The sequence below is a fragment of the Capsicum annuum genome, chromosome 1 (assembly GCF_002878395.1).
Source record: "Capsicum annuum cultivar UCD-10X-F1 chromosome 1, UCD10Xv1.1, whole genome shotgun sequence".
Classification (NCBI taxonomy): domain Eukaryota; kingdom Viridiplantae; phylum Streptophyta; class Magnoliopsida; order Solanales; family Solanaceae; genus Capsicum; species Capsicum annuum.
Window position 1 is genome coordinate 213781209 of NC_061111.1, and position 24483 is coordinate 213805691.

The 24483-nt window shown below is 31.8% G+C and overlaps 1 protein-coding gene across 1 annotated transcript; it reads right to left on the reverse strand.

The window, feature by feature from the left end:
- Nucleotides 1-13794: 13794 nt before the first annotated feature.
- On the reverse strand, nucleotides 13795-24003 carry LOC107857270 (probable peroxidase 26). Its single transcript, XM_016702192.2, has 4 exons — nucleotides 23585-24003; nucleotides 15107-15286; nucleotides 14852-15011; nucleotides 13795-14458 (listed from the first exon to the last, which is right to left on the reverse strand). The coding sequence occupies exons 1-4, from the start codon at nucleotides 23840-23842 to the stop codon at nucleotides 14025-14027; spliced, it is 1032 nt and encodes a 343-aa protein (XP_016557678.1). The 5' UTR covers nucleotides 23843-24003; the 3' UTR covers nucleotides 13795-14024.
- Nucleotides 24004-24483: the final 480 nt, after the last annotated feature.

Consider the following 24483-nt stretch of genomic DNA (forward strand, 5'->3'; position numbering starts at 1 on the left):
GCCAGTCTACCATGAACCTAGGCTCTAATAAGAACTTGACACAACCCAACCCCGAGCCATATCGTAATGGGCATCTCAAGTCTGACCGAGACTCGAGACAACCCCCGTTACCCAACCCAACCTACAACCGCCTTTCCTGAGTTAGCTAAATTCTGAACATATAACAAGATAACATTATTATTTATATCAATACTCTGGGATAGGATCACAACTATGACCGACCCAACCATTCCAAAAAACTAAACCAAACCAATTACTAAAATAAGGGCCATAAACCAGGCCATTACCAAATTCATTCCCAAACATAATATGATTCACTCGCAAAATGAAATAGAATGGAATAACCAACAATACCGTCTAAGGGTGTAAGCCCCTACACCAATACTGATCCCACCCATTCCAACCTATAGAAGTACCCTAAATTCTCTAACCAAAAGAGTAACAAAATTCGATTGGGACATGCACCAATCATAGCCAAAACCAATATCCAAAATAAAATAAAAGTGTCTAAAAATATCCATGACATAAAATGGAGGCTTCCGAAAAGATGAAAGCGCGCTACTTTAATCCAAATAGCTGTCCCAAGTCAATCACTATAAAGGAGGAGAAGAACGATCGATTCCTGCATAGTGTGGGTATATAGCCGCTAGTAGACGGGTTAACGAGTGGTCGCTTACATGATCTTAAGATTAAGAGAAAATAATGCCATTTATAAAACCAAGTAAAATCATCCATAATACACATAACTACACATAAATATACCCATGCCTGGAAAAGGAACCATGTTTAATATGCATTTAAACCATTACCTAGCTTATGTAGCTTTGCTGTCCTAAACGCCCATGGGCTATATGGGTGCTAAAAGGGCCTTGTACGTGTAGCCGCACGACCAGAGAAGTATCTCATTGGGATGACTAGTAAATCCCCAAAAATAATGTGCAACACACGCACACGGTCACTAAGACCAAACCTCATATCGGCAAATATGAGTTTCCAATTTTAGTCTCCTCGGGACCTTTACCTTCAACGACTTAGTTACACCTCCCTTTTTATGCCCAATTAAAATCATTTTCCAAATAACCAAATCATTATCCAATTATTAACCAAGGCCATTGATATTGGTATTGTCATACAAACCCTTACTTGCAAGTATCATCCATAGCCAACCATTTATAGGTTTAAGGGGACTTTCAAATGCCCATCTAATTATCATATTAAACCTCTTGGGGGATTCCATGTATCCCGCAAGCATAAACATTTAGCCATTTATCATTCCAAACCATTTGAACTATGCATAATTCCTTTACCAAGTTTGAAAACAAGCAAAAGTTCCACTAAAAGTGAATAATGCAATAAACATATCTTTGTAAGCATTTTGTCAAACATATTGGGGGCATGATACAACCAAAATCAATCTCAATTACCATAAAACCATTACCATGTAATCCAATTATCCAAAACCACCATTGATGCATATAAAAGCATAATTAAACCATGAAAAACCATTACCAATCATTTATAATCATAACCCCTAAATCATATTTGAAAATCAAAATCATACAATCATAAAACCATAAAAAAAACATTATGTAAAACCATGACTTTAGTTAGAATTAAGAATAAGGGAAGAGATACATGCCTTAATTGAGAAGTTGACAAAAAGAATCCACCAACACAAGCTACAAATTAAGCCCTTAGTATAAAACCCTAGCTTTCTTGCCCAAAAGCTCTTGAGAGAATTTTAGAGTGTTTAGGAAAAATTTTTAAGTGTTAATGAATATAATATTAGGGTAAATAACCTTCCAAGTGCTTATATGTCATGGGACCTGATTAGGATAAGTGGAGAAATATCCAGATTTCCCTCACTTAAACTCCTTAAAATCCCGTCACAGGAGTACGACTGACCCTCACAAGTGGTATCCTCCGATATGAGTGGTACCCACTACTTGTATCCTAAACTCAAACCCTTGGACCAATACTATCTAGTATATGACTCATCCTTCCCAAGTCGTATTGACAACATACGATCCATAACCTTTACCCGTAACCCTGGCAAAATGGAATCACATCAGGTTTGATCACTATTTTCTATACGAGTCCATGGTATAACTCGTACCCCTAATTACAGCTCTAGGTGATACATTCATACTTAGATTCTACCCAAGTAACCTTGTTTTAAACTAAGTAAAGGAACCAAATGATCTGTACCTATCAATGTGACCCATACCCCTAAGTCATGTCCATTTCAGTAGCCAAAGTCCATCCTACCAACCAACACTGGTCAGCATATGACTGATCCATACGAACTGTATCAAAGTGTACGTCTCATTTCCCCCAGTCGTATTTTGTTTAGAGACCAAAAATCGAGGAAAATTTCTAAGGTCTAGAAACTAGGGTGTTTCAGATTTATTGATAGTCGGCTGAAACCTAGCATATTTGCACGCAGTAAACATAATATTTGATCGAATGGTTGTTAAATATAGTAAAGAGCTAAACATTATGCAATATTTAGTTTCATTAACATTATTACCACCATCATCAGCTTTAATGACACTAGTAGAACTCAATAGAGTGTAAGATAGTTTAGCATCAGACGTGATAAATTCACTTTACATTAGCCAAATTTTTGAATGGGCTCTTTGATATGTTTGGTTTGACAGATAAAACTTCCTTTAGAATATTGGTGAATTTGTGATCCCAAGAAAAATATTAAAACACCTATCATACTTATTTTAAATTCACTTTACATTAGCTCAAAAAATTCTTGAACAAATTGATATTATACTTCAAAGAAATAATGTCATCAACATCGATTTGAAAATATTATTCCTAAAAGTGGTTCTTTTGATAAAAAGAGTAGTATCAATTTTTCCTTTTGTAAAATCACGATCAGTTAAAAAATTGCTCAATCTATCATACCAAGCTCAAGAAGCTGGCAATCATAAAGAGTTTTTGATAATTTAATAACATGGTTAGCAACTTAGGATTTTCAAAACTAGGAGGATGGAACACACTGGAAAAAACATAAAAGGTTTATGACTTTTCTCTTAGCACATCTTAGCAAGGCTGCTAACGTCCCCTTCTTTTAAAAAAACATAACCCAATCAAAAATCTTTGTCGGTTCAGCAGTGAAGGTTGTCACTTCATAAGATGGTCTTAGCTACAACCTCCTGTGGATTACATTTGAAAACTTCCTCCCCCAAAATTTCAATCTATCCTTGAGAAGGGTGAGTACACATCAATAAACTCTTGACTCTCCAAGGTCTTTGTATTTGCAAAATTATCGTGCTGATTGGTCCTCCGGTAAGCTGATGTCTCTATTTTTCTACAATGGCAATTTCTACTCATACTACCCTTGCAAAAAAAATAAATTATGGTAAGAATCAAGTAGCTCCTAAAGGCAAATAGTTGTCATATTATTCACTAACTATAAAACAAGGTGAGACATATGTGAGTATTGTTGAGGATGATATGCAAAGTCAAGTAAAGTATTGGAAATTTGTATAGTTAGTCTTTATGATTATGGATACTCCTTATTTGAAATCCATTGAGGCCTACAACTTCCATGCCTGCAAAACCTCAAGTATTGAGTCATGATTGTGAGTATTTTATCTTTCTATTTAATTCAGCTAAGGAATATGATAGGGTATTAATGGGGGGGTCATACACCTTCTATAATAAATCATTTATTATTTAAGCTTGGGACATTCAGTTTGAGTTTAACTCAGATAGAATCATCACCATTCCACTATTGGTTACTTTTCCAAGTCTTTCGATTAGGTATTGGTCATGTGAAGCTCTAAGCAAAGTTGCTAGTGTTATAGGAAACCCCAAACACACTGAACAGTTCACTACTAGTATGGAAAGAATATCCTATGCTTTGGTTTTGGTGGAAACTTTTATAGTACAGCCTCTAATTGACACAATTGAGATGATTACTCTTATTAGTATATTCCATCAGACTGTGGAGTATTAGTAGAGACCTAAATATTGTGGAAATTATCTTAAATTTGTCCATATCTCTAAGAATTATAGATTAAAAAAAGAAAATATAGTGCTATAAGAGGAGGAATTCAAGGAGATACCAAAGCGAAGGAGAAGAAATCGGCGTAGAAAGAGACTCCAAATTTAAGAATGACAGAGTCGTGATGGGTTACAAAGGGATAATGCCCCAAGCAACCTTTATGCTCTCTCTACCAATGCTACTTCTGATAAAGAAGTGTTTACTAAGCCTAGTTCTTCACATGGATTGACAACTGGGTAAGAAATCAAGGACAAGTTGGTACTAGTAAAGGCAACACTAACCAATTTTCCCTTTTACTACATATCCCAGCTGATGATGGACCTCTAGGGTGGCCTGAAGAGGCTCCATCACAATTTTCAACAACTATATAGACCAAATCCTTTCAAACTCCACAAAAACGTGATGGAGCATCGATTTTTGGTCCTTAACGGTTCGGTTTTTAGTTTAACCAATAAGAAAATACTTATAAAATAGAAATAGTAACAACTAACATAAAAAAATAAAATCTTACTTACCGCCTAAACCTACACAATGCATTTTAGTTTACAAAAATCTTCAAACTTAAATGGATGGATGGATGGTTGGATGTATGTATGTATGTATGTATGGATGGATGGATGGATGGATGGATGAATGGATGGATGGGTAGATAGATAGGCAGGTAGGTAGGTAGGTAGATAGGTAGGTAGGTAGATAGATAGATAGATAGATAGATAGATAGATAGATAGATAGATAGATAAATAGGTAGGTAGGTAGGTAGCTAGATAGGTAGATAGGTAGGTAGATAGGTAGGTAGGTAGTTAGCTAGCTAGCTAGGTAGGGTAGGTAGGTAGGTAGACAGACAGACAGAGATAGATAGATAGAGAGAGAGAGAAATTTAAATATATAACATAAATAGGGATAAAATAATAACTTTGTGTATCCTTATTAGGTTATCGGTTTAACCGATAACCTAATAAGCTAAAACCGATACCGAACTGTTTACCCAATAAATTTTTTTATAAAACTAATAAAAACCCGTTAACCCGATAACCCAATACCAATAACCCAGTAACATTTTTATCGGTTCGGTTTATCGGTCGGTTTGGTTTTTGCACAGCCCTACTTACATGACAATAATAGAATGGCTATTTGAATACTGTATAGAAAATTGTTGAAAGTAAATATGGAACTATATATTTTATACTGGTTGAGATCCAAACTAGGTCTTACTCCGGTTCTCTTGGGTTGAAAGAAATTCTATTAGCTTTTATTTTGATGAATAAAATAAATACAAGATTTGAGTAAAGTTTTTTGGCTTATTTCACACTCTTCTTGTTTTTCTCACTTTGATATAATACCTTGCCAATCATGTTTTTGTTTCCTCTCTTTTTGAATACACAACAAACTTTTAGGGAACATAATGTTTGATGAAAGTAGAGTAAAAAACTAGAGAAGATCGAGAAAATAGTATATCTCTTCCTTAATCTTTAAAGCCTTTAAATAGGTGGGCTCAGGAATAGTTGGTTAGAGGATTTTGAACTAGGACAACTCAAGAGATTTGATACTTGAAAATTGGATGTGAAATATAATTTTTTTAAGAATAAAATTGGACCATAATAATGGTCCCTTGATCCCTGTTCTGCTTCTTTATAGAAAGGATCTTGAAATCTTCTTTCCTTTTCACATGCAACCTTATTTTACCCCTTAACCGATTTGCTGAATCTTTTCCTTCAAGGGAGATTATTGCAATTCTTTCTTTTTAATACTAGAAATATTTTTTGTTTCCATGACTGATCCTTGATTGATGCTAGAGATTTCCTGCAAGGTTTGTATACATCAAAATCGGGCATTAACAACAAGCATGCTGAATTAAAAGTTTTTGATAAATTTTTTTCTTTAAGTTGTAACATCTCACACTCAGATACACACATTAAAAATTTCATCAGTTACAATCTCTCTGTCTTCATTAGTTACCCACATTAAAATCTCCACTAGTTACAATCTATCTATCTTCCTCAGTTACACAAATTAAAAAACACCACTTTCTCCAGCAATTTTACAAACTATTTCATCATCCAGTAATCCCAGTTCTCTTGTCAAACTCAACTCTCAAGAATCTAAGGGAATTGGTTCAAGAAAACAAGTTTAATCCCTTCTCCAGATCTTCAAACACTTTGAGGTATGTAGAACTGTCTCTCTGCATTTGCAAGTTCTATTATTTCTCACAATTCAAATTACTTTTAACATGTCTAGGTTCTTTAATAAAGTTATCGGGGAAATTAGGAGTTTCTTTATCTTCATCCATCATGTTAGTTCTTTAAATAAGTTTTCTGGAAATCTGGCAAATCACCTCAAATTAATAATACTAATTCATTTTTTTTGTGAAAATAATAAAAGCCTATTTAGACAGAATCATTGTTCCCTTTTGTCTTTTAATCTGATATCTATTCGAGATTGTATGTTGGCATGCTAAATCTCTTTAAGTATGTGTAATTACTAGTTGAATGTGGTTTTGGTTGGATCTGGTTCTTATCATCAATAATAAATTAATAGAACTTATAATAACAAAAAGAAACTTACAGAAAAATAAGAAAGTTACAAGAGCACAACAACTTTCTAGCAAGAAAAAAACTAAAGAACTTAAGTCTCAACAAAGAGAAATAATTACATAATTTGTTGATCGAAGCAGAGATTTTCTAGCACTTTTGAACTTCTAAACATATCTACTCTTTCTTTGACTTCATTTTATATGTGTTGGGAGATCTTATGACTTATGAAATCATGTATTCTATAAAATTCTTGAACATCGATATTTATTGATTGAATGATCTGAATTTTTTTCATGATTACTAGAGTCTCTTCACTATTGGTTATGCTATAAAATTTACCCTTTGAAGTTACTCCATAATTCCCATCATACTATGAAACATTTAACTATGCTAAAATGACTTAATCTTTTAAAATCTCCAAAAATTTTATCATGTTATGAAATCTTTTTTTTAGATCCGACATGATAATATGGTCCGCAGGACTTCTAACATTATGAAATTTCTTCAAGAATATCCTCATGGTATCATATAAAATCTCTATAATCTTAAACTATGTTAAAAGTGGCATAAACACATCCAGAATTTCATTCTTCATAAAGTTATAAGAATCTAGATCTTATGAACCATGACAACATGTATTATGATACTACTTTACATGAGTCTCCACTAACTTTAATGAATGATGTAACTTATCAAGTATAAGCCTAAAATGGCTAATTCAGAATTCATGAGCCTAAAGTGGCTAACTCACAAAAATAAACCTAAAGTGGCTAACTCGATACATGTGCCTAAAGAAGCTAACTTATGAATACTAGTCAAGGACGACTAATTAAAAACAGAACTTTATGAGCCTAATAAAGCTAACATCTAAACATGAATTTATAAAGATAACATCATGAGCATAAAGGAGTTAGTTAGCTGATCGTGAAGGCATAGGTTCAACGATAAATACCTGAAACTATGTTTACCGACATAGGATAAAGATCATTCCGCAAGTCAAATGACTCTTTTTTATCATGTGTCCCGAAATGGGGCTAACCATGGATACTTGCTAACAAATTATGGCATGTCACGTCCTGTGCCTGGCAAGGTATAGGACGGCTTAGCTGATCTAGCTGAGATCAGACTCCATGCGTTCACATGGAGGTTTAGGATGGTTCACTACTTTCTCCCACAAATAACCAAAGGAATTTAAATCTACTTTACCTGGTCAATTATAAATTTACTTTACATTCTTGTTCCTTTCCAGATGCCTTCACTTATATTTGAATTTTATTGTTACTTCTAATCTTTCGTTGTACTACCCTTTTGCAATGGTTTTACATACCAATACATTTCACGTATTTACATACATTATATGTAGGTTCTGGCTCTCAAGTCCACAGTCAGGCGCCTCAGTAGGATTCCTAACTCCTGCTATTGGTGAGCCTCTTTCCTACCAGGAGACTGGATGAGATATGATGATTTTCTTGTATTTTATTTTCTTTCAGTATTAGTACTTATTAGAGGCTCACAGGCTGGTGTAGTTGTCAAACAAACTTTTTAATTTCTAGTCTTTATCATGACTATTAGTATTGTATAAAATTAAGTGGTGTTAATAAACATTGGTGATAATATTTCGCGTTTAAGAAATCTTCATGCTGGTTGTATTCTCATGTGTTATGATAGAACATTCGCTCGTACTAGCAATAGTATCGGATGCGTGTCATTTCTCGGGCCTATGCTTGGGGCGTGACATAAGTACAGAGTCACCTTATTGTTATAATTTTTTTTTACATCATCATATCATGGTTAGCTATTTCGATAGGTCGGTTAATTTACTAATCACATGGTTCGTATTGCTCGTAGGCTATCTTCCCGAGTCCCCCCTCTCCTTTTCAAACTACTGCAATACCTATATTCCTATGGTCTTCATCGGTATTAAAAATACGGTTGCATCTCATGTATTCTTTTTTATGGTCAACACATGTGATCTCCTGTATTCTACTAAGCAAAACGAGCATGCATATTCCTATCCTTAACGTCAATACATTCCCCAATGTCAAGGTTCAAGAACAAGCTCTATTTTATCCTTTATGCAATCTATGTGCAAGAATAATCATGGCGCAAAAACAACAAATAGTGTACCTTAATACAATGGAAGAATCGTTGCACTTGCCACCAAAAGAATCGCTCAAGTCAAACTTTGCATCTCGTGGAAAAAATCTTCACCAACTAATGCCTTAATTGAGTGTGCAAATGTTGTTAGCATTCTTGTGAAGTATTGAAGAATGTCTAATTTGAACCTAGAAGTAGAGCATGAGTTTAGTTGAATGTTATGACGTATGATAATGTTTCTTGTTGAGCTAATCTTTAACTAATGTTTATTCGAGAAAGTTGGAAATCAAGATGTCTATGAAGCTTTACATAATATGTAAGAATGAGCTAGATACCAGAATAAATGAACCATAACGAAATCTCCTAGTTAGTGGCCTGGAGCTAGTAGGAGGGAAGAGGTTCGTGAATCACCTTTATCAAAAAAAATTATACTGTGTAAATAAAGTAAGGATAAAAAGTTTTGGTCATATTAAAATGTTGAATCCCCTGGATATAAATGGAAAATTTTCTGATGTAGTTTAAAGGGGTTCCAAATTAAAGTTGCTTTTGTTCACAAGTTCGAATCCCAACTATGGCATTCTGGTATTTTTGTAATATATCCCCTTATATAAATTCTTGACTTCGTCAGTACTGCTCCAACTATCGCCGAGATTGGAAGCAGACATTGGAATGTTTACTCTATTACAACCTTAGGAGAATCACACACCAAAAGCTAGTTATTAAGGCGGGAAAGCCCAAGACTATAAATACCCCACACCAATACTTTGTAGTACCGATGTAAGACTTTGCAATGGACCTTAACAAACCACCACGCTCCGCATCTATCGTCCTCGACGGCTGCACTCTGGGTAGCTTTCACTCTACTTATGTAGGTAGCTCTTTCCAATGTAGCCCTTTTCGAGTCAGGTGCCTAGGTGCTTCAATGGATGTGTGCTAAACATTGCTAGCCCTGGCCGAACATTGCCATACTGGCGTCACCATCCCAGGCACGGTGGGCGCGAAGGGTGATGGATGGCTCTGATACTACTGTTATAATCTTAGAAGAACCGCACTCCAAAAGCTAGCTATTAAGGTGGAGAGCCCAAAGCTATAATAGCCCACACCAATACTTTGTAGTACCGATGTGAGACTTTGCAATGTACCGTAACATACTCACCCGGTTTGGGGAGTTGAAGTTTATCTGTGAGGTAGAACATCATTGCAAATTTCCATCCCACCTGGCTTTGAGGGCTCGCACCAAATTATGGAGCTTCTTACTTTTTTTTCTCGAATTTCTTGTTATCGAGAGTTTGACATGCGTCCTTGGTTGTCTTTGCTCTCATTATCCTTGAGATTATGGATAAGGAGAATCCTCATTCCCCAAACATAATTCTCTTCATCTGAATTCTTTCACATTACGCTCTGTTATGATTACCCTAGGTATGCTGTTGTTTTCGTCGTCTTCACTAGATCACTACATTAGTGTTATTTTAGAGCTGGTTCAATCGAAGTCCCTCAAGAATCTATATGATATTTACACCAAGGTTGTAGCTAGTAGTCAATGAAGTGGGTTGAGAATGAGGTCTTACGTTTAAATACCAACAACGACTTAAAAAAAATAGGTGATTTCTTGCGATATATCCTAGTGGATAGAGTTACCTGGTATGTGTTGTTGGTGGGAGGTGACAGGTTTTCGATGGAATTAATTAGTCGAGGTGCACATAAATTGGTTCGGACGCCTCGGTTACCAAAAAAAGGAAGTATCAACATATTATATGACGAATTTATTGCTTCCACAAAATTCTGCTTAGGAAAGTGTTAAGGGACTGAATGTTCTTCTATGTTTCCCATCTCAAAACTGAATCAGGAGATAAACATGAACTCAAAAGCTAATGGATGACTCTAATTAAGATTATCTAAATGAGTTCTTGACACTATTAAGGCAGAGTTTCATTTATTCATTCTTGGCAAAATAAGAAACATAACTTGAAGAAGTGTGTATGAACTTGTCTAAAAAGATTTCACAGCAAGGGGAAGAACTTGTCAAATCATTGTATATGTACTTTAAACTAATCTGGGAAGTGGAATGTAAAATCAACTGATGCTTAATTTGCTGAAATTTGGACAACACATTGTTCATTAAGAGGCGAGACAGTAGGCTTGTAATCGTTCTCGACTTACTGAAAATTTTTTTTTTTGAACCTCGGGAAACTCACAACCTCTGATATTTCTTCACGTCCTTATAGTTCATGTATGCCCGATTTTTGCCTATGTGATGGACCAGGTAGTCTAATGTGTTCCAACGAAAGCAGAAAATACGAAGGTAATGAAAACAATCGTTTTACGTGAAAAACACCTGACGCACAAAAGGTGTAAAAAAATTACGACTTGTACCTCTACTAAATTTAACTCCAATTTCAGTAAACACAATGACCCTCTCAATAAAATATTACAAACTCTATAACCTAAATAATTATAAATACTAATTCCTAATATTCAACAATCTCCCAGGACTGTTGAATCTCACTTCAAGTTAGAATTTAGATTACAAAGCTCTTGCAACCCTAGAAACCAACTCTAATTCCTAAACACACACAAACCTTCCAAGGTTTGTGTTCTCAAGTCTTCAAGTTGTCTCAACTTGAAGACTAAACTCCTAAACCAATTTATAACACCCTACCACAAAGAAAGCATGAAAAGTACAACTCAATAAATTGCTAATACATTTAACTAAGAATAGAAAACTGTTAAACACATAGATGAAACAGGTTCTCTAATCTAGTTTACTATATTAGACTGCACTTCGATAGATAGGCAGAACTCTTTTAAATATTATTCTTGCTCATTTGCATGTGTTATACCTTTTAACTCCGTATGAGTGCATGAATCTCGTTTAAAAAGTCTTTGAATATTTATAATTCCCATTGATTTTCACAATCAAGTAGACTTTTAACTTCGCGGAGACTCCCATGCTTCTTGGACTCTCTTCATGAGCGTTGTAATCAAACACTAACTCTTCTTTTCAGCATATGATGATCTCCTTATGTTTATCTAAATTAACAAAGATGATCTTCTTATGTTTATCTGAAGCAACAAACTTTTGTTCCTTAATTTTTGCACATGTGACTTTATCCACAAACAGTTATCTTCAAAGTTGAACTTTTTTGAAGCCCTATGGTTACTTGTTCCATGGCTTCTTGTCAATAATCAAAACTTCACTAGTCCTAACAACCTCTGCCTTTCAGATGAGCACTCTATGTGTCGTAACCTGTTCACTAAGCAATAATTAACAAACCACAGAAGAGATGCAAAATACATTGGGTAAACCATATACGACAAATTCATAGTTGAGGGGAAGGAAGATGGAAGTTGGATTCTCCCACATGAAAAAGCCCACCTTCCAACCACTTAATCATGTCCTTGCGGGCATTTATTGTTAAATTGTTGGTGGAAATATTTAAATAAGGCATTGCACAAGATTTCAAGATAAAAAAATTAGGAAAACTGAAAGTTCTTTCTGTTAGGATTTGTCCTGAATTTCCTAACTTACTTGGATTGTACCATAATTGTGTTTTAGTTCGGAAAGAATTTCTTAATGGAAAAGATTTACTAGTACAAAAACTGTTAGATTTCTATTAGGTTTATTCCTTCTTACATGAAGGGTTTTGTAACTCTATAAATGAAAAATCCCTTTCTCAAGTCATAACACAATAGCATGTACAATGTAGTCGTTTACATAAAATCTCTCTTCTCAAGTCATAACACAATATCATCCACAATGCAGTCGTTTAAGAATTTTATTTAGGGAGATTTTCTCTTGTGTTTTTTAATATTAGGTTTTATAATATACAAGCCAAGTGGCAAAAACATATGCTCCCTCCGTTTAAAAAAGAATGACCTACTTTTCTTTTTAATCCGTTTTAAAATGAATGACCCATTTTCTTTTTTGGCAACTTTTTAATTTTAACTTTCCACGTGGCATGTTTAAGAACACAAGATTGAAGGGCAATTTGATACATTTGACATATCTTTAATTTAACACCACAAGATTCAAAAGTCTTTCTTTATTTTCTTAAACTCTGTGTCAAGTCAAACTAGGTCATTCTTTTTTAAACGGAGGGAGTAATAATTTTATGTTTTTTTTTTAATATTATTTTCTTTGTGGTCTTATAATTTGCAATTAGTAGCCTCCGCAAGACGTCCTCTCGATTTTGAACCCAACACTTTCTTGGCATTCAGTTCATCATATCAAAACAGAGAATTCTAACCAGATTGCTTTATATGTATATAACTATATATTGAACAAACTAAAAATGATGTTATTGTATGTATGTCTAGGAAAGAAGTTACAACTATTGCAGTGAGATTTACCTAGACAATTGACATATCCTATCTGATATTACAAAAATAGCCTACCTAGCTAGGATAGTCATCCCCTATAACAACATTTCACTTGTTGGAGTCTAAGTTCTTTTTTGGAACCTCTTTTTCGTGTTACGTTTTTATATGTTATTAGTTGACTAAAGATGTGCGACTGGGAACACTTCTAAACCAGTTTAGATACCTTTATGCAATCAAAAATTAGCTATAGTTGAGAAACTGCTATATCTGACCACGATTTCTTTGCAGTGCAGACCCTAAATCGATTCATGTAAGCACCTAAAAGGTCTCATTTGGACTCTGCTCAAAGGGGAGCTCTAGATATATGCCAGCTTTGAAGTCAACCAGGATAATAGGTCTTTGTGATGCATGCCCAAATACCAGAAGATTTGTCACCGCCTAACTGAAGTTTGGAAAGTATCTAATTTTATGGAAGTCCAAAAAACGAAATATTGTTTCCAAAGAGCGCAGAATATAGGAGCTCAGCATTTGGGACTGTTTAATAGCATGGATAGCAGAGGAATATCGACGATTTAAACTTTTTACTTTCGATCTTTAATGTTCTTACCGCTTTTTTGCTGAATTTCCACACATAAATTTATGTTTCGTGGTCAAAGTACTATGTTTAGATGAACCCGGTACCAGTATATACAATTTTCTCAGCAGGACAGCCAGCCAAGTAGTTGTCTGATCACGCCGAGGGTTAATACATCAAAATAGTTCTAGACAATGTTATGGTAGGAAAAACAAGTATTTTTATAATTAATGTAACTTTGTGAAGCACATCATTGTTATTATACATTCTACAATTGAACAATTTAAAGAGAAAAAAGTGTTTTTCGGCATCTTTATTAATCAACTTCTAACGTCTTCAATTATTACAATATAATGTCCCTCATGGCCAAAGTAACAAAATGGATCTCTGGTTATCAGTAGCATAAGCAATGACATAACTTTTCATTGGCCAGTATTATTATGCATGCACTAAAAAGATGAATCTTGGAAACCAAGCCTAGTTGATCTTAGGATTGTTCTTATTTATGAACTTGCAGTCTTTGCGAATTTGGCCATTTTTACCAGTCAACACTTTGAGACCTCCCATCCTGTTAATTGACAATGCAAATCCCCTTCGAAATTGCTCGAAACTGTTTGCATATTCATTGACTAGTTCACCTGTGTCACCTCCATAAGATAGTTGTTGATCAACTCTAAGAAGAGATTCATGAGCAAGAATCTTAGTGTAGAATTTGTTACTGAATGTGTAGTTCGAACCATATTCTGGCGTGAAATACACAGCCGAATCAGTTATGCTGTTTTTCGGGCACTGTGATCTAAGGCTTACTAACACAGATCTCTTCATGCTGGGGTCTGGTTTTCCAGTACCTTTGAAATTGTAAAGACGGTCATAGAAGCTACTGCAATGTGCTTGTCCCATTGTATGTGCCCCTGAAATGGGAACAAAATGGCGTTAAGAGAGACAAATAATAGGGATCAAAATTGAAATATTTTGATTCAGGTGTATAATTTTATAAAATAGTCAATAAAGCACATGAAAAAAGATAACGAGGAAACGACAACAACTACTCTTCTATTAAGTAGTTGGGGTTGGTGGTATAAATTTTCAAAAAGGCTAGGTTAACAGAAGGCTGATTTCTCATATGGTCACTCGACTAGTTAGTTATTGTATCAGAAAGTGACGTTTCTTACTAATTCTATTTTCTTTGAGAAAGAAAGTGACTTGCTGAGATAATAGCATGAGAGACCATATGAGAATTCAACTCGTTAAAATGATACAGATTATATGACATACATATATAAAAGTCATATATATTTGTGTACCTAAAAGTGTGACAAAGTCCTGAACATCAAGATTTTTGGATTCAAAGTAAGCAAGTCCTTCCTCCCAAGACATGGAAGGTGAAGGGTAATCTATCCATTCAGCTTTTGACTCTAGTCCATCCCTTCTTCCCAAGAATACTGGATAAGATGGTGCACCTGCCTGTTTTAGATGTTTTAAGGTATGTAAAGTAGTTTATATATCGCGATAAATAATGTCGATTAAAATAAATAGCTTGGGAGAGAGATGTTAGTTACATAATGAACGGCATCCCTAACAGCAAGATTGAGAATATCAGAACAAGAAACAGCTCCAGGACATCGAATTTCAAGCACTGTTTTTATTTTGTCAATCAATAGGTATCCATCCAGCCTTGCATTTTTTGATGAATTTCTCTCTGTGTTTGGACCAGTTAACAGAATTGATGCATCACAACCCTGGAAATAAACAAATTAGTTACTGATCTTACTAATTATAAACATCTCAACCCAAAAATGTTTCATATTCATGTGTTATATAACTCATATTTACTGATACTGTGATGAAATTCAAACCCGCTGAAGAAGATTAATTGCATCATTTTTCAAGTTTCTAATTTCACTTATTACAAAAAAATATCGGGAATGTCTTCCGTCAGTGTGTAGGAAATTAAAATCTGTGTACAAACACGTTCTCTAATCAAATTTGATGCGAAGAAATATAATCTTACAGTTAGTAGGAAAAAAAAAGTTAAAGGTAAGTAGGCATCTCTAATTTTTAATTAAGTAAAGAAGCCAAATTTAAGGCTTAGATTCAGGTCATTGTCTAATATGCCCTCTATTTTATTAGTGTGGATTAACTTTTAGTTGCTTATGGTTAAAGCTATCTGTCCCTGTGAGGCTGCCCAAGATATATTCCCTGTGTCTCATTTGATGGGAAGGTGGTCAAACAGTATCTTATTTGGTTATAATTTTTTAAGACTTCTTTAGCTATTTTGACTTATACTAATTTTTATACACGTCAGCTTCGCGTTAGAATAAAAGAGGCCCATGGGTTTCACCAAAAAGTCAATTAAAAGAAAAGAAATTCTCCGTTTCATAATAAATGAATTGTTGAATTTTGACACATATATTAAAAAAAAAATATTAAAGACATAAATTTAATATAACTTTCCATTTTTATCCCAAAAAAAAAAATAGACTTTATAATATCTTTTCAAAAGTTAATTGATTGTCAAATCATAAGGGTAAATTTGAAAAAAAATTCAATGATTCACTTATTTTGAAACACCAATAAATACCTCAACAATTCACTTACTCTGAAACGGAGGGAGTACTAATTAGGGAGAACTCGGAATCAAAATAAGCCAAGAAATAAAAAAGTGACCAAAATAGATAATCTATTTAAAAAGTTATCAAAATAGGCTAAACGTAATAATTTATTACGTTTTCCACTTTATTTTTTCTTAACGGTTAACTGACGAAGTTGACTTTTATAAAAACGTAAGAATTTCTTACGTTTTATAAAAAAAAAATGTACATTTTACACAAAATTCGATAAAAAGTGTGACAATATTTTATCACATCAATATTAAAGAGCCTTTTTCAGAAAAATGTGCAAAAACATACTAATAAATACTTAGGTGTTTTACTTTTTCTAAATCTACAGTTCACAACAAACAAACTGTAAGGAAGATCAATGAATGTTGTAAATACCGTTATATAATTTTCTTTAATTATGGTGATTAGATGGGATATATTTATATAGTTGTGAGTCACTATGAAACTTATGAGTCAATAAATATGTATACTTACGTCATTGGAGAACTAGTAAAGACATTCAATGCATTAGAATAGTCAATCCACTTCAAATGTTCATGATTATAGAGTTTTACATTTGCCTCATAGGTGAGTTGGTGGGTCAATACTTGTCTCCTTCACTTGCTTTTACTTGAATTAACATTTCTTTTTCATCTTACATCACTAAATCAATTTGCCTTAAGTAGCACTATTTTACACTGAATTGAATACCCAAAAGACAAAATATATAAAGATTAAAGAGGCAGGTTAGTCATGAGTGTTTGAGTCATGTGCCTCCAAAGATGAATTTCTGTCAAAAAGACAATAAGAAAAACGTGATATTGCAGGGGTACACAGCTGTGTACATTATATTTTTGGATTAGAAAAAAATTGAATTTGTTACAACAATCAAATACTCCCTTCGTTTCGAAATAAGTAAATTATTGGGGTATTTATTGGTGTTTCAAAATAAACGAATCATTAAATTTTTTTTTCAAATTTGCCCTTATGATTTGACAACCAATTAACTTTTGAAAAGGTATTACAAGGTCAGCTTTTTCCTTTTTTGAAATAAAAATGTAAAGTTGTGTTAAATTTATGTCTTTAATGTTTTTTTCATTAATCTGTATGTCAAAATTCAACAATTCATTTATTATGAAACGAAGGAAGGACTTTGTAGGTTTAGAAAAAAGTAAAACACGTAAGTATTTATTCTGTTTTTGTACATTTTTCTGAAAAAGGCTCTTTAATATTGATGTGACAAAATACTATCACACTTTTTATCAAATTTCGTGTCAAACGTAAGAAATTTTTTTGTTTTACATTCTTTTTTATAAAACATAAGAATTTCTTATATTTTACAAATAAATATATAAAACGTAAGAAATTCTTACTTTTTTATAAAAATTAACTCCGTCAATTGACCGTTAAGAAAAAAATAAAAAACGTAATAAATTATTACGTTTAACTTATTTTGATAACTTTTTAAATAGGTGACCAATTTTGGTCATTTTTTTAAATTTCTTGACTTATTTTAGTTCCGAGTTCACTAGGAGGTGGGCATGGTATGGTATGATACGGTATTTAAAACTTCGGTAGGATAATTTCGGTATTCGATTTTTAAAAAATTATACCATTACCATACCATATTAATTCGGTATGGTTCGGTATTTTGACGCTTGATTTCGATATTTTGTGGTATTGTAATCGGTAATCATAGTTTGTTTAACTTTGACAATATATACTCGTATACTATAGTATTATTACTTCGACTTTCAAAAGCATGTCTCAATTGTATCATAAAAATACATTACACATGTAGGAATATTGAAAAAGAAATACAAATAATTTCTTTTATTAGTCAATTACGTCAAAAAGACATTTCAATAAAGATAGCGTAACGAAAGTTTTAAAGTCTAAATATTTTTATACTAATACTAAGTATTTATTTTTTTTGTGTATATATATATATATATATATATATATAGATAGATAGATAGATAGATAGATAGAAGTTACTTATGTAACTATATATACTTTGGTATGGTATTCGGTATATCATTTGTAAATACCGTATATCATATCATATATCAAAAATTTTAAAATGTATACCATATACCATACAAAATAGCATAATATCAAAAATCATAGTATCAAAAATTTTGATTCAGTATAATAATTCGATATATACCATACTATACCCACCCCTAGTACTAACCCACCAAAAAGTCAATTAAAAAAAAGAAACTTATAGTTCTTCTAGTGTACTATTTAAATATATATATTTTATTTTTAAAAGGTTATAAATTCTGTACTCAAATTTATAATAAAAATAAGAGAAAAGACATAAAATTCTTCCTAAATTTATCCGTCAAACTTAGTTAGCACTTTAATTTTATAGACGTTTATATATCATTAACTACTTTCAAATAAATTAAATATCATTTAAAATTATAATATCACTCTCATAATGAAGTATGTGTTACACCCGTGTCATGCATTGTCTCATCAAAGCCACATCAAAAATTATATTAATTTTGATTTTCTTTTCTTTGCCTCCCCCTCACTCTCCCATGAATGCAACAATCTAGAACATTTTAATTTGTTCATTGTGAGAATAAATTTGGAATTCATTCAACAGAAAAATAATAATTTTACAATTAATGTTACTGTATAATAGAAGAGGCAATCTTAAGCAGCTTAGGGTCGTCCTGGCTGCTCTAGCTTCCTGCTTCAAACATAATTTTACTATATTACTCCTAATTAATTATTAATTATTATAAATTATTTCATTAAAGTATTATAATATTAATAATATTTAATAAAAGGATAGTTTTCAAAATGACTACTAAGTTTCTCAAAATTTCACTTATTATTATTTGAAAATTTTTTTAGTTGATTCAATCGTAATTTTAATATATCACCTTTAATTAATTATTATAAGTCATTTACGTATTAAAAATTAATAATATTTAATCAAAAAAGGATAGATTTTTTTGACATGTCTGCTTCGGTTGGTTCGACGTAATTTTACTATATCACCCCTAATTAATTATTATGAGTCATCTAAGTATTAAAAATTAATGTTAAAAAATATTATAAAGTTATCTAAGTTTTAAAAAATTAATAATATTTAATAATAAATTAACTTGACGTCTTATATTAGATCCACTTAATTTTTTTTAAAAGTATTTTTTTATATTAATTTTATTATATCACGTCTAATTAGTTATTATAATTCATTCAATACATGTCTACTTTGCTGCTTTAATCACGATTTTATTATATCACCCCTTATTAATTATTATGGTCATCTAAGAACTGTGCCACTTAAATTAAATTGTTATATATAAGAGGGAGTTCATGCTAAAGCAGGTAGCAGGTTGACATGCCTATTTCAGCTGCCTGCTTCAGCTGTTACAAACGTGTTTTTACTGTATTACCTTTAATTAATTATTATAAGTTATTTACGTATTAGAAAATTAATAATATTTAGTACAAATAAGTAAAATATACATTTCTGACATGTCTGTTTTAGCTGCTTTAACCATAATTTTACCATATCACCCCTAATTAATTCTTATAAGTCATCTAAGTATTAAAAAATCAATAATATTTAGTAAAAAAGATGAAGTAGGCATAAAATAATAAATTAACCCTTGATATTTTAAATTATCTTAGCATTTTATATGAGGCCACTTAGGTTATTTTCACAAGTAGTTTTTTATAGTTATTATGCTATATCGCTTTTAATACATGTCAGCTTCGCGGCTCTAATCATGATTTTACTATATCATCCCTAATTATTTATCACGGTTATTTAAGCATTAAAAATAATATTATTAGTATTCTATATAAGAAGTCACAATAAGTAACTAAAGCAGGCTGCTCATGTTCGACATGTCTTCCTCAACTGTATCAATCGTGATTTTACTATATTACCTTTAAGTAATTATTATAAGTCATTTACGTATTAAAAAATTAATAGTATTTAATAAAAAACTAAAATAAATATTTATGACATGACAATTTCAACTACTTCAATCGTAGTTTTACTAAATTACCCATATTTAATTATTTTAAGTCATTTAAGTATTAAAAAATTAATAATATTTAATATAAAAGATAAAATATACGTAAAATGATAAATTAATTTTTGATATTTTAAATTAACATGACGTCTTATTGGAGCCATTTAAAAAAAAAATCACCAGTATTTTTTATAACAATTTTACTATGTCACTTCTAATTAGTAGAATAGAAAAAAAAATTACAAATCGCAATAATTAAGAATATAAATTATTTTAAAAATATAATTGATTATTAATGTCACAAAATCGTTATGCAAATTTCATCAATCTAAATATAATATTATATGTCTAACTTACAATTTATCAATCAAACAAATAAAGCTTTTAATTAAATGATAAAATTATATATAACGTAAAATCTTTAAGGATCAACATTGGGCCATGCGTAGCACGGCATAAGCCTGTTAGTGATATAATAAGTGAGGAAGAAAAAATGAATGTAGAATTAAAACATTCAACGTAGCAAGTACTTCCCCCATTCACTTTTACTTGTCACATTTTAACTTAATATATTTATTAAAATAAATAATTAAAGATATAAATAATTAATAATATTATTATTTTATTATATTAATCTAATTAAATAATATTTATATTGTGTCTTCAAATTAATTGCTATAAAAAAATGATAGATAAAAATAGAAATTCAACGAGACAAAACGAACAGAGGAAGTATATATGATGTAACTTAGCAGTAGCATTCTAACTAATTGAGAGATTTATGGCTTTGTCTAGTATAACAAGAAGCACCAAACTCGCACAGTTAGTGAGAATTCACGCAAAAGAGAAAAAATCTACCTACACCATCACTCAACATTTACACCATCAAGTCAACAACACAAAAGTGAAGATTTTTTCACAATAAACAACCTCAAAACTCAACAGAATCAATTTTAAAATTAATCATACAACAACCACCAGGAAAGGGGTGGGGGATTCAGAGAAAAAGAAAGCGGGTGTGGTAGTAGGATTCAAAGAAGAAGAAAGGAGGTGTGGATTGGGTGGGGGTGGGGATCGAAGAAAAAAAAAAGAGGTAGAGATGTGTTCAAAGAAGGGGGTGGAAGGCAGTGGCGGAGCCAAAATTTTTACTGAGGAGTTTAAACGTAAATATATATACTAGTCGAAGAAAGTTCACATCTATTATATATACATAAAAATATTTTTGATCATATAAAAATAATATAATTTTTTGACGAAAAAAATTCAAATAACCCTAAATTGTATGTAGATCCACCACCAGTGGAGGGTTCAAAGTAAAAAGAAAGGCGGTGGATCGACGGGTGCAAAGAAGATAAAATTGAAATGCGTGGGGTATGAGGCATTTTTTTTTATTTAAATTTTTATTACTTTCTTTATTTTAAATTAGTTGATTTTTTTTTAAAAATAAATTATTTTAATTTATTTGTATAACTTATTAAATTAAGATTATTTTACACAAATTCTTTTCTTATACTTTTCAAAATTTTTGAAAATAACACTTACATTCTCAATAGAAACTTTATAAACTTGATTTTTTTTCTTCTTTTCAAGGAGTACTACTCGTATTCCTATAAGATTTTCAATCCATGCATGCATATGCTATAATTTTTCATGCTTTAATAATTATTAAGTCTTACAATGTTAAGAAGGGTAAAAAAGTAAAATACATTTCTAAGCATTGAATTTTTTAATGAGTGCAATAATGTTGAAAGGGCCATCTAATTCAAAACTGACGAAATATATAGTACACAAATTAGTGGGTGAAAGTATGGGTTTTCTTTAAAAATAAAGTATTTTAACTCTTGTATTCTGAAGTTCAAAGTCCTGCACATAAATTCGAACAAACAATACTTTGAAGTTCGAAGTCCTTCACATGAATTGAAACAAACAATTCAGTAATATAATTTACTCATATTCTTGGCCCCACAAAAAATTGATGCAGTTGGACTTTGGATCTCAACGGAACATCATAATTAACAGAAACCCCATTTGTTTTTGAGGATTTAGTGTAAGATATATTCACTAGCAGTGTAATAAAGTTTGTACACCATCAATATAATTTAATATGCTATTGAAGGTTAGCTGTTTGTGTCCGTATATTATGGAAGTCTTACTAGGAAAACTACTAGAAATAGAAGTTTTTCCAACCACATTAATAGAAAATTTGAGCTGAAAAGTGATTTTTGCACTCATTTCTCATCGAATCAGCTCAATGGAGAACGTACTTTCACTGAAACACTGAAAAATTTCCTAATTTTTACACCATTAGTTTTTCTTTCCCATCGATTTAACTAAAATATTTGTATAAATAACCACTGGCAATCTTTTCCGTGAGAAATTTTCAACGGGAAGATAGTTATTTTTTAAGTAGTAGAAATACCTTCTCAAGTGTATGTATTAAACAAACTTGTGTCTTTACATTTTCTTTCATTGTAGAGGGGAGACACCATATTTTTGCATAGGCTTTAGATCTCTAGATCATTGTCTAATATATCCTCTATATATTAGAGTGTATTAAATTTAGTTCCTTTTGGTTTAAGCAATTTGTCTTTCCTAAGGGGTGAACAGAGATAATATATATTTTCTCCATCTCTAAATAAAATAAATATGCTTAGTAAAATTCCGATCGTTTTAGGAATTCAAGGCAATAAATTGTTTCCAACCATGCTATATAGGGTTATTTGGGAAATTAAGGGGTTTTTTAGAAAAAAGAATGGGGGGAGGGGAGAGAATTTGAAGTTGCCTAATGACAAAAAATTCTTGTTTGATACGTATATGGAGTAATCAATTTAAAACTACTGTCTTAAAACTGGATTAGCAATATACTAGACATCTTTACTTTTGCACTGTAAGCTGCATGTACGTGGAATTGGAGAATACCAACACTTGAAAGAAAACCAATATAGCTAATAATATATTATAGCTAATAATATATTTTGTGCAAAAGCATGATTCATTTTCTTCAAAAAATCGAAAATATTTCAAATGGGAATAAACGAAGTTAATTCAAGGAAAAGGGTAAGTAGAAGCAAGAAGAAACATTACATGAATTTAGACTTTTAAAAACTATGTTTTAACGAATTGACATGAATTGTTAAAGCGATAAGTATTGTTCTAGTTCAGTCGATAAAGCTAATTTTCGGTTCAACAATATCAGTGGAATAATATAAAAATCACAATATTAGGCCTAATAGTCAATGAAATAGGCGGGGTATGAATCTCCGCGGAAAACAATAATATTAAGTAATTTGTTCTCATCTAAGGATCTTTGTGGTCGGAGATAGCAAGTGTCTATTGAAATTAGTCAAGTTACATGTAAGCTATTATAGAAAAAAAATTTTAAATTTAAAAAAAGAAAAAAGAAAAATAGGCAGGAAGAGAGACATACATTAACCATGCAATCAGCATAGAGCAACTTGAGGAGTTTAGCAGTAATAGTCTTATCCTTGTCCCAATATAGCTTCACTTGGTGACGAACAAATGGCTCCACATTGGCACACGTATTCAGCTTCTTATAGTAATGCCTCACCAATGGCTTATCCTCCGGTGGCAAAAACACCGCTGCGTTTGCGTAACCTGCATTCAAGCTCATTGCAGCAAAAATCATCAATATTGGAAGAAGAATAATCCCCGAGTACTTCTCCATTTTATTATAGGACACTTTTTGATCTTTCTTCTTCCTCTATTCCTTTTTGTTGCACAAATATTGAATGAGCTTGAAAATGATACAGGTTACTGTGTTATCGTATCTAGACAAAGTTATTATATATAGACTTAAAATTTAATGCTGGCACGTACTAAGTACGATTGATGAAATACCAAGTCGTTGTAAATTCAAGAAAGTATAATACTACTATATTTTTCGTGGATCGATGCACATTTTTTTAATAAGATGTAGTATATACTCCGTATAGTTGTTTTCTAGGCACTTTTGTGAGTTTTAAGGAACGTGTGTGATGGAATTTCATGTGGATCAAAGCTTAAGGGCTTATTATAGGACATTCTAGTTTCTAAGCAATATGGCGTTATAGTAATAATACTTTCTGCTTCCCAATTTATTTTGATATTATTTAATTAGACCGAGAGGTGGATCTAGGATCCGAACTCACCGGGTGCCAATTAATTCAATCGGATTATTCATCTTTTCGATCTATAAGATAATTAATAAATTAATCAATAATAAAAGAACAATAATAAAATGACCAAACTTAAACTTTAAATAAATATTACTAATATCATAATATCCATAATTCATTACAATTGCCCACAACGAGTTTTCATATTCTG

Excerpts from the sequence above, each read along its gene's own strand:
- LOC107857270 (XM_016702192.2), bottom strand. The coding sequence starts at position 23,842 with ATGGAGAAGTACTCGGGGATTATTCTTCTTCCAATATTGATGATTTTT. Across the intron at positions 15,012-15,106 it reads TTAGGGATGCCGTTCATTAT|GCAGGTGCACCATCTTATCC; the intron begins GTAACTAACATC and ends CATCTAAAACAG. Across the intron at positions 14,459-14,851 it reads GGACTTTGTCACACTTTTAG|GGGCACATACAATGGGACAA; the intron begins GTACACAAATAT and ends TTCCCATTTCAG.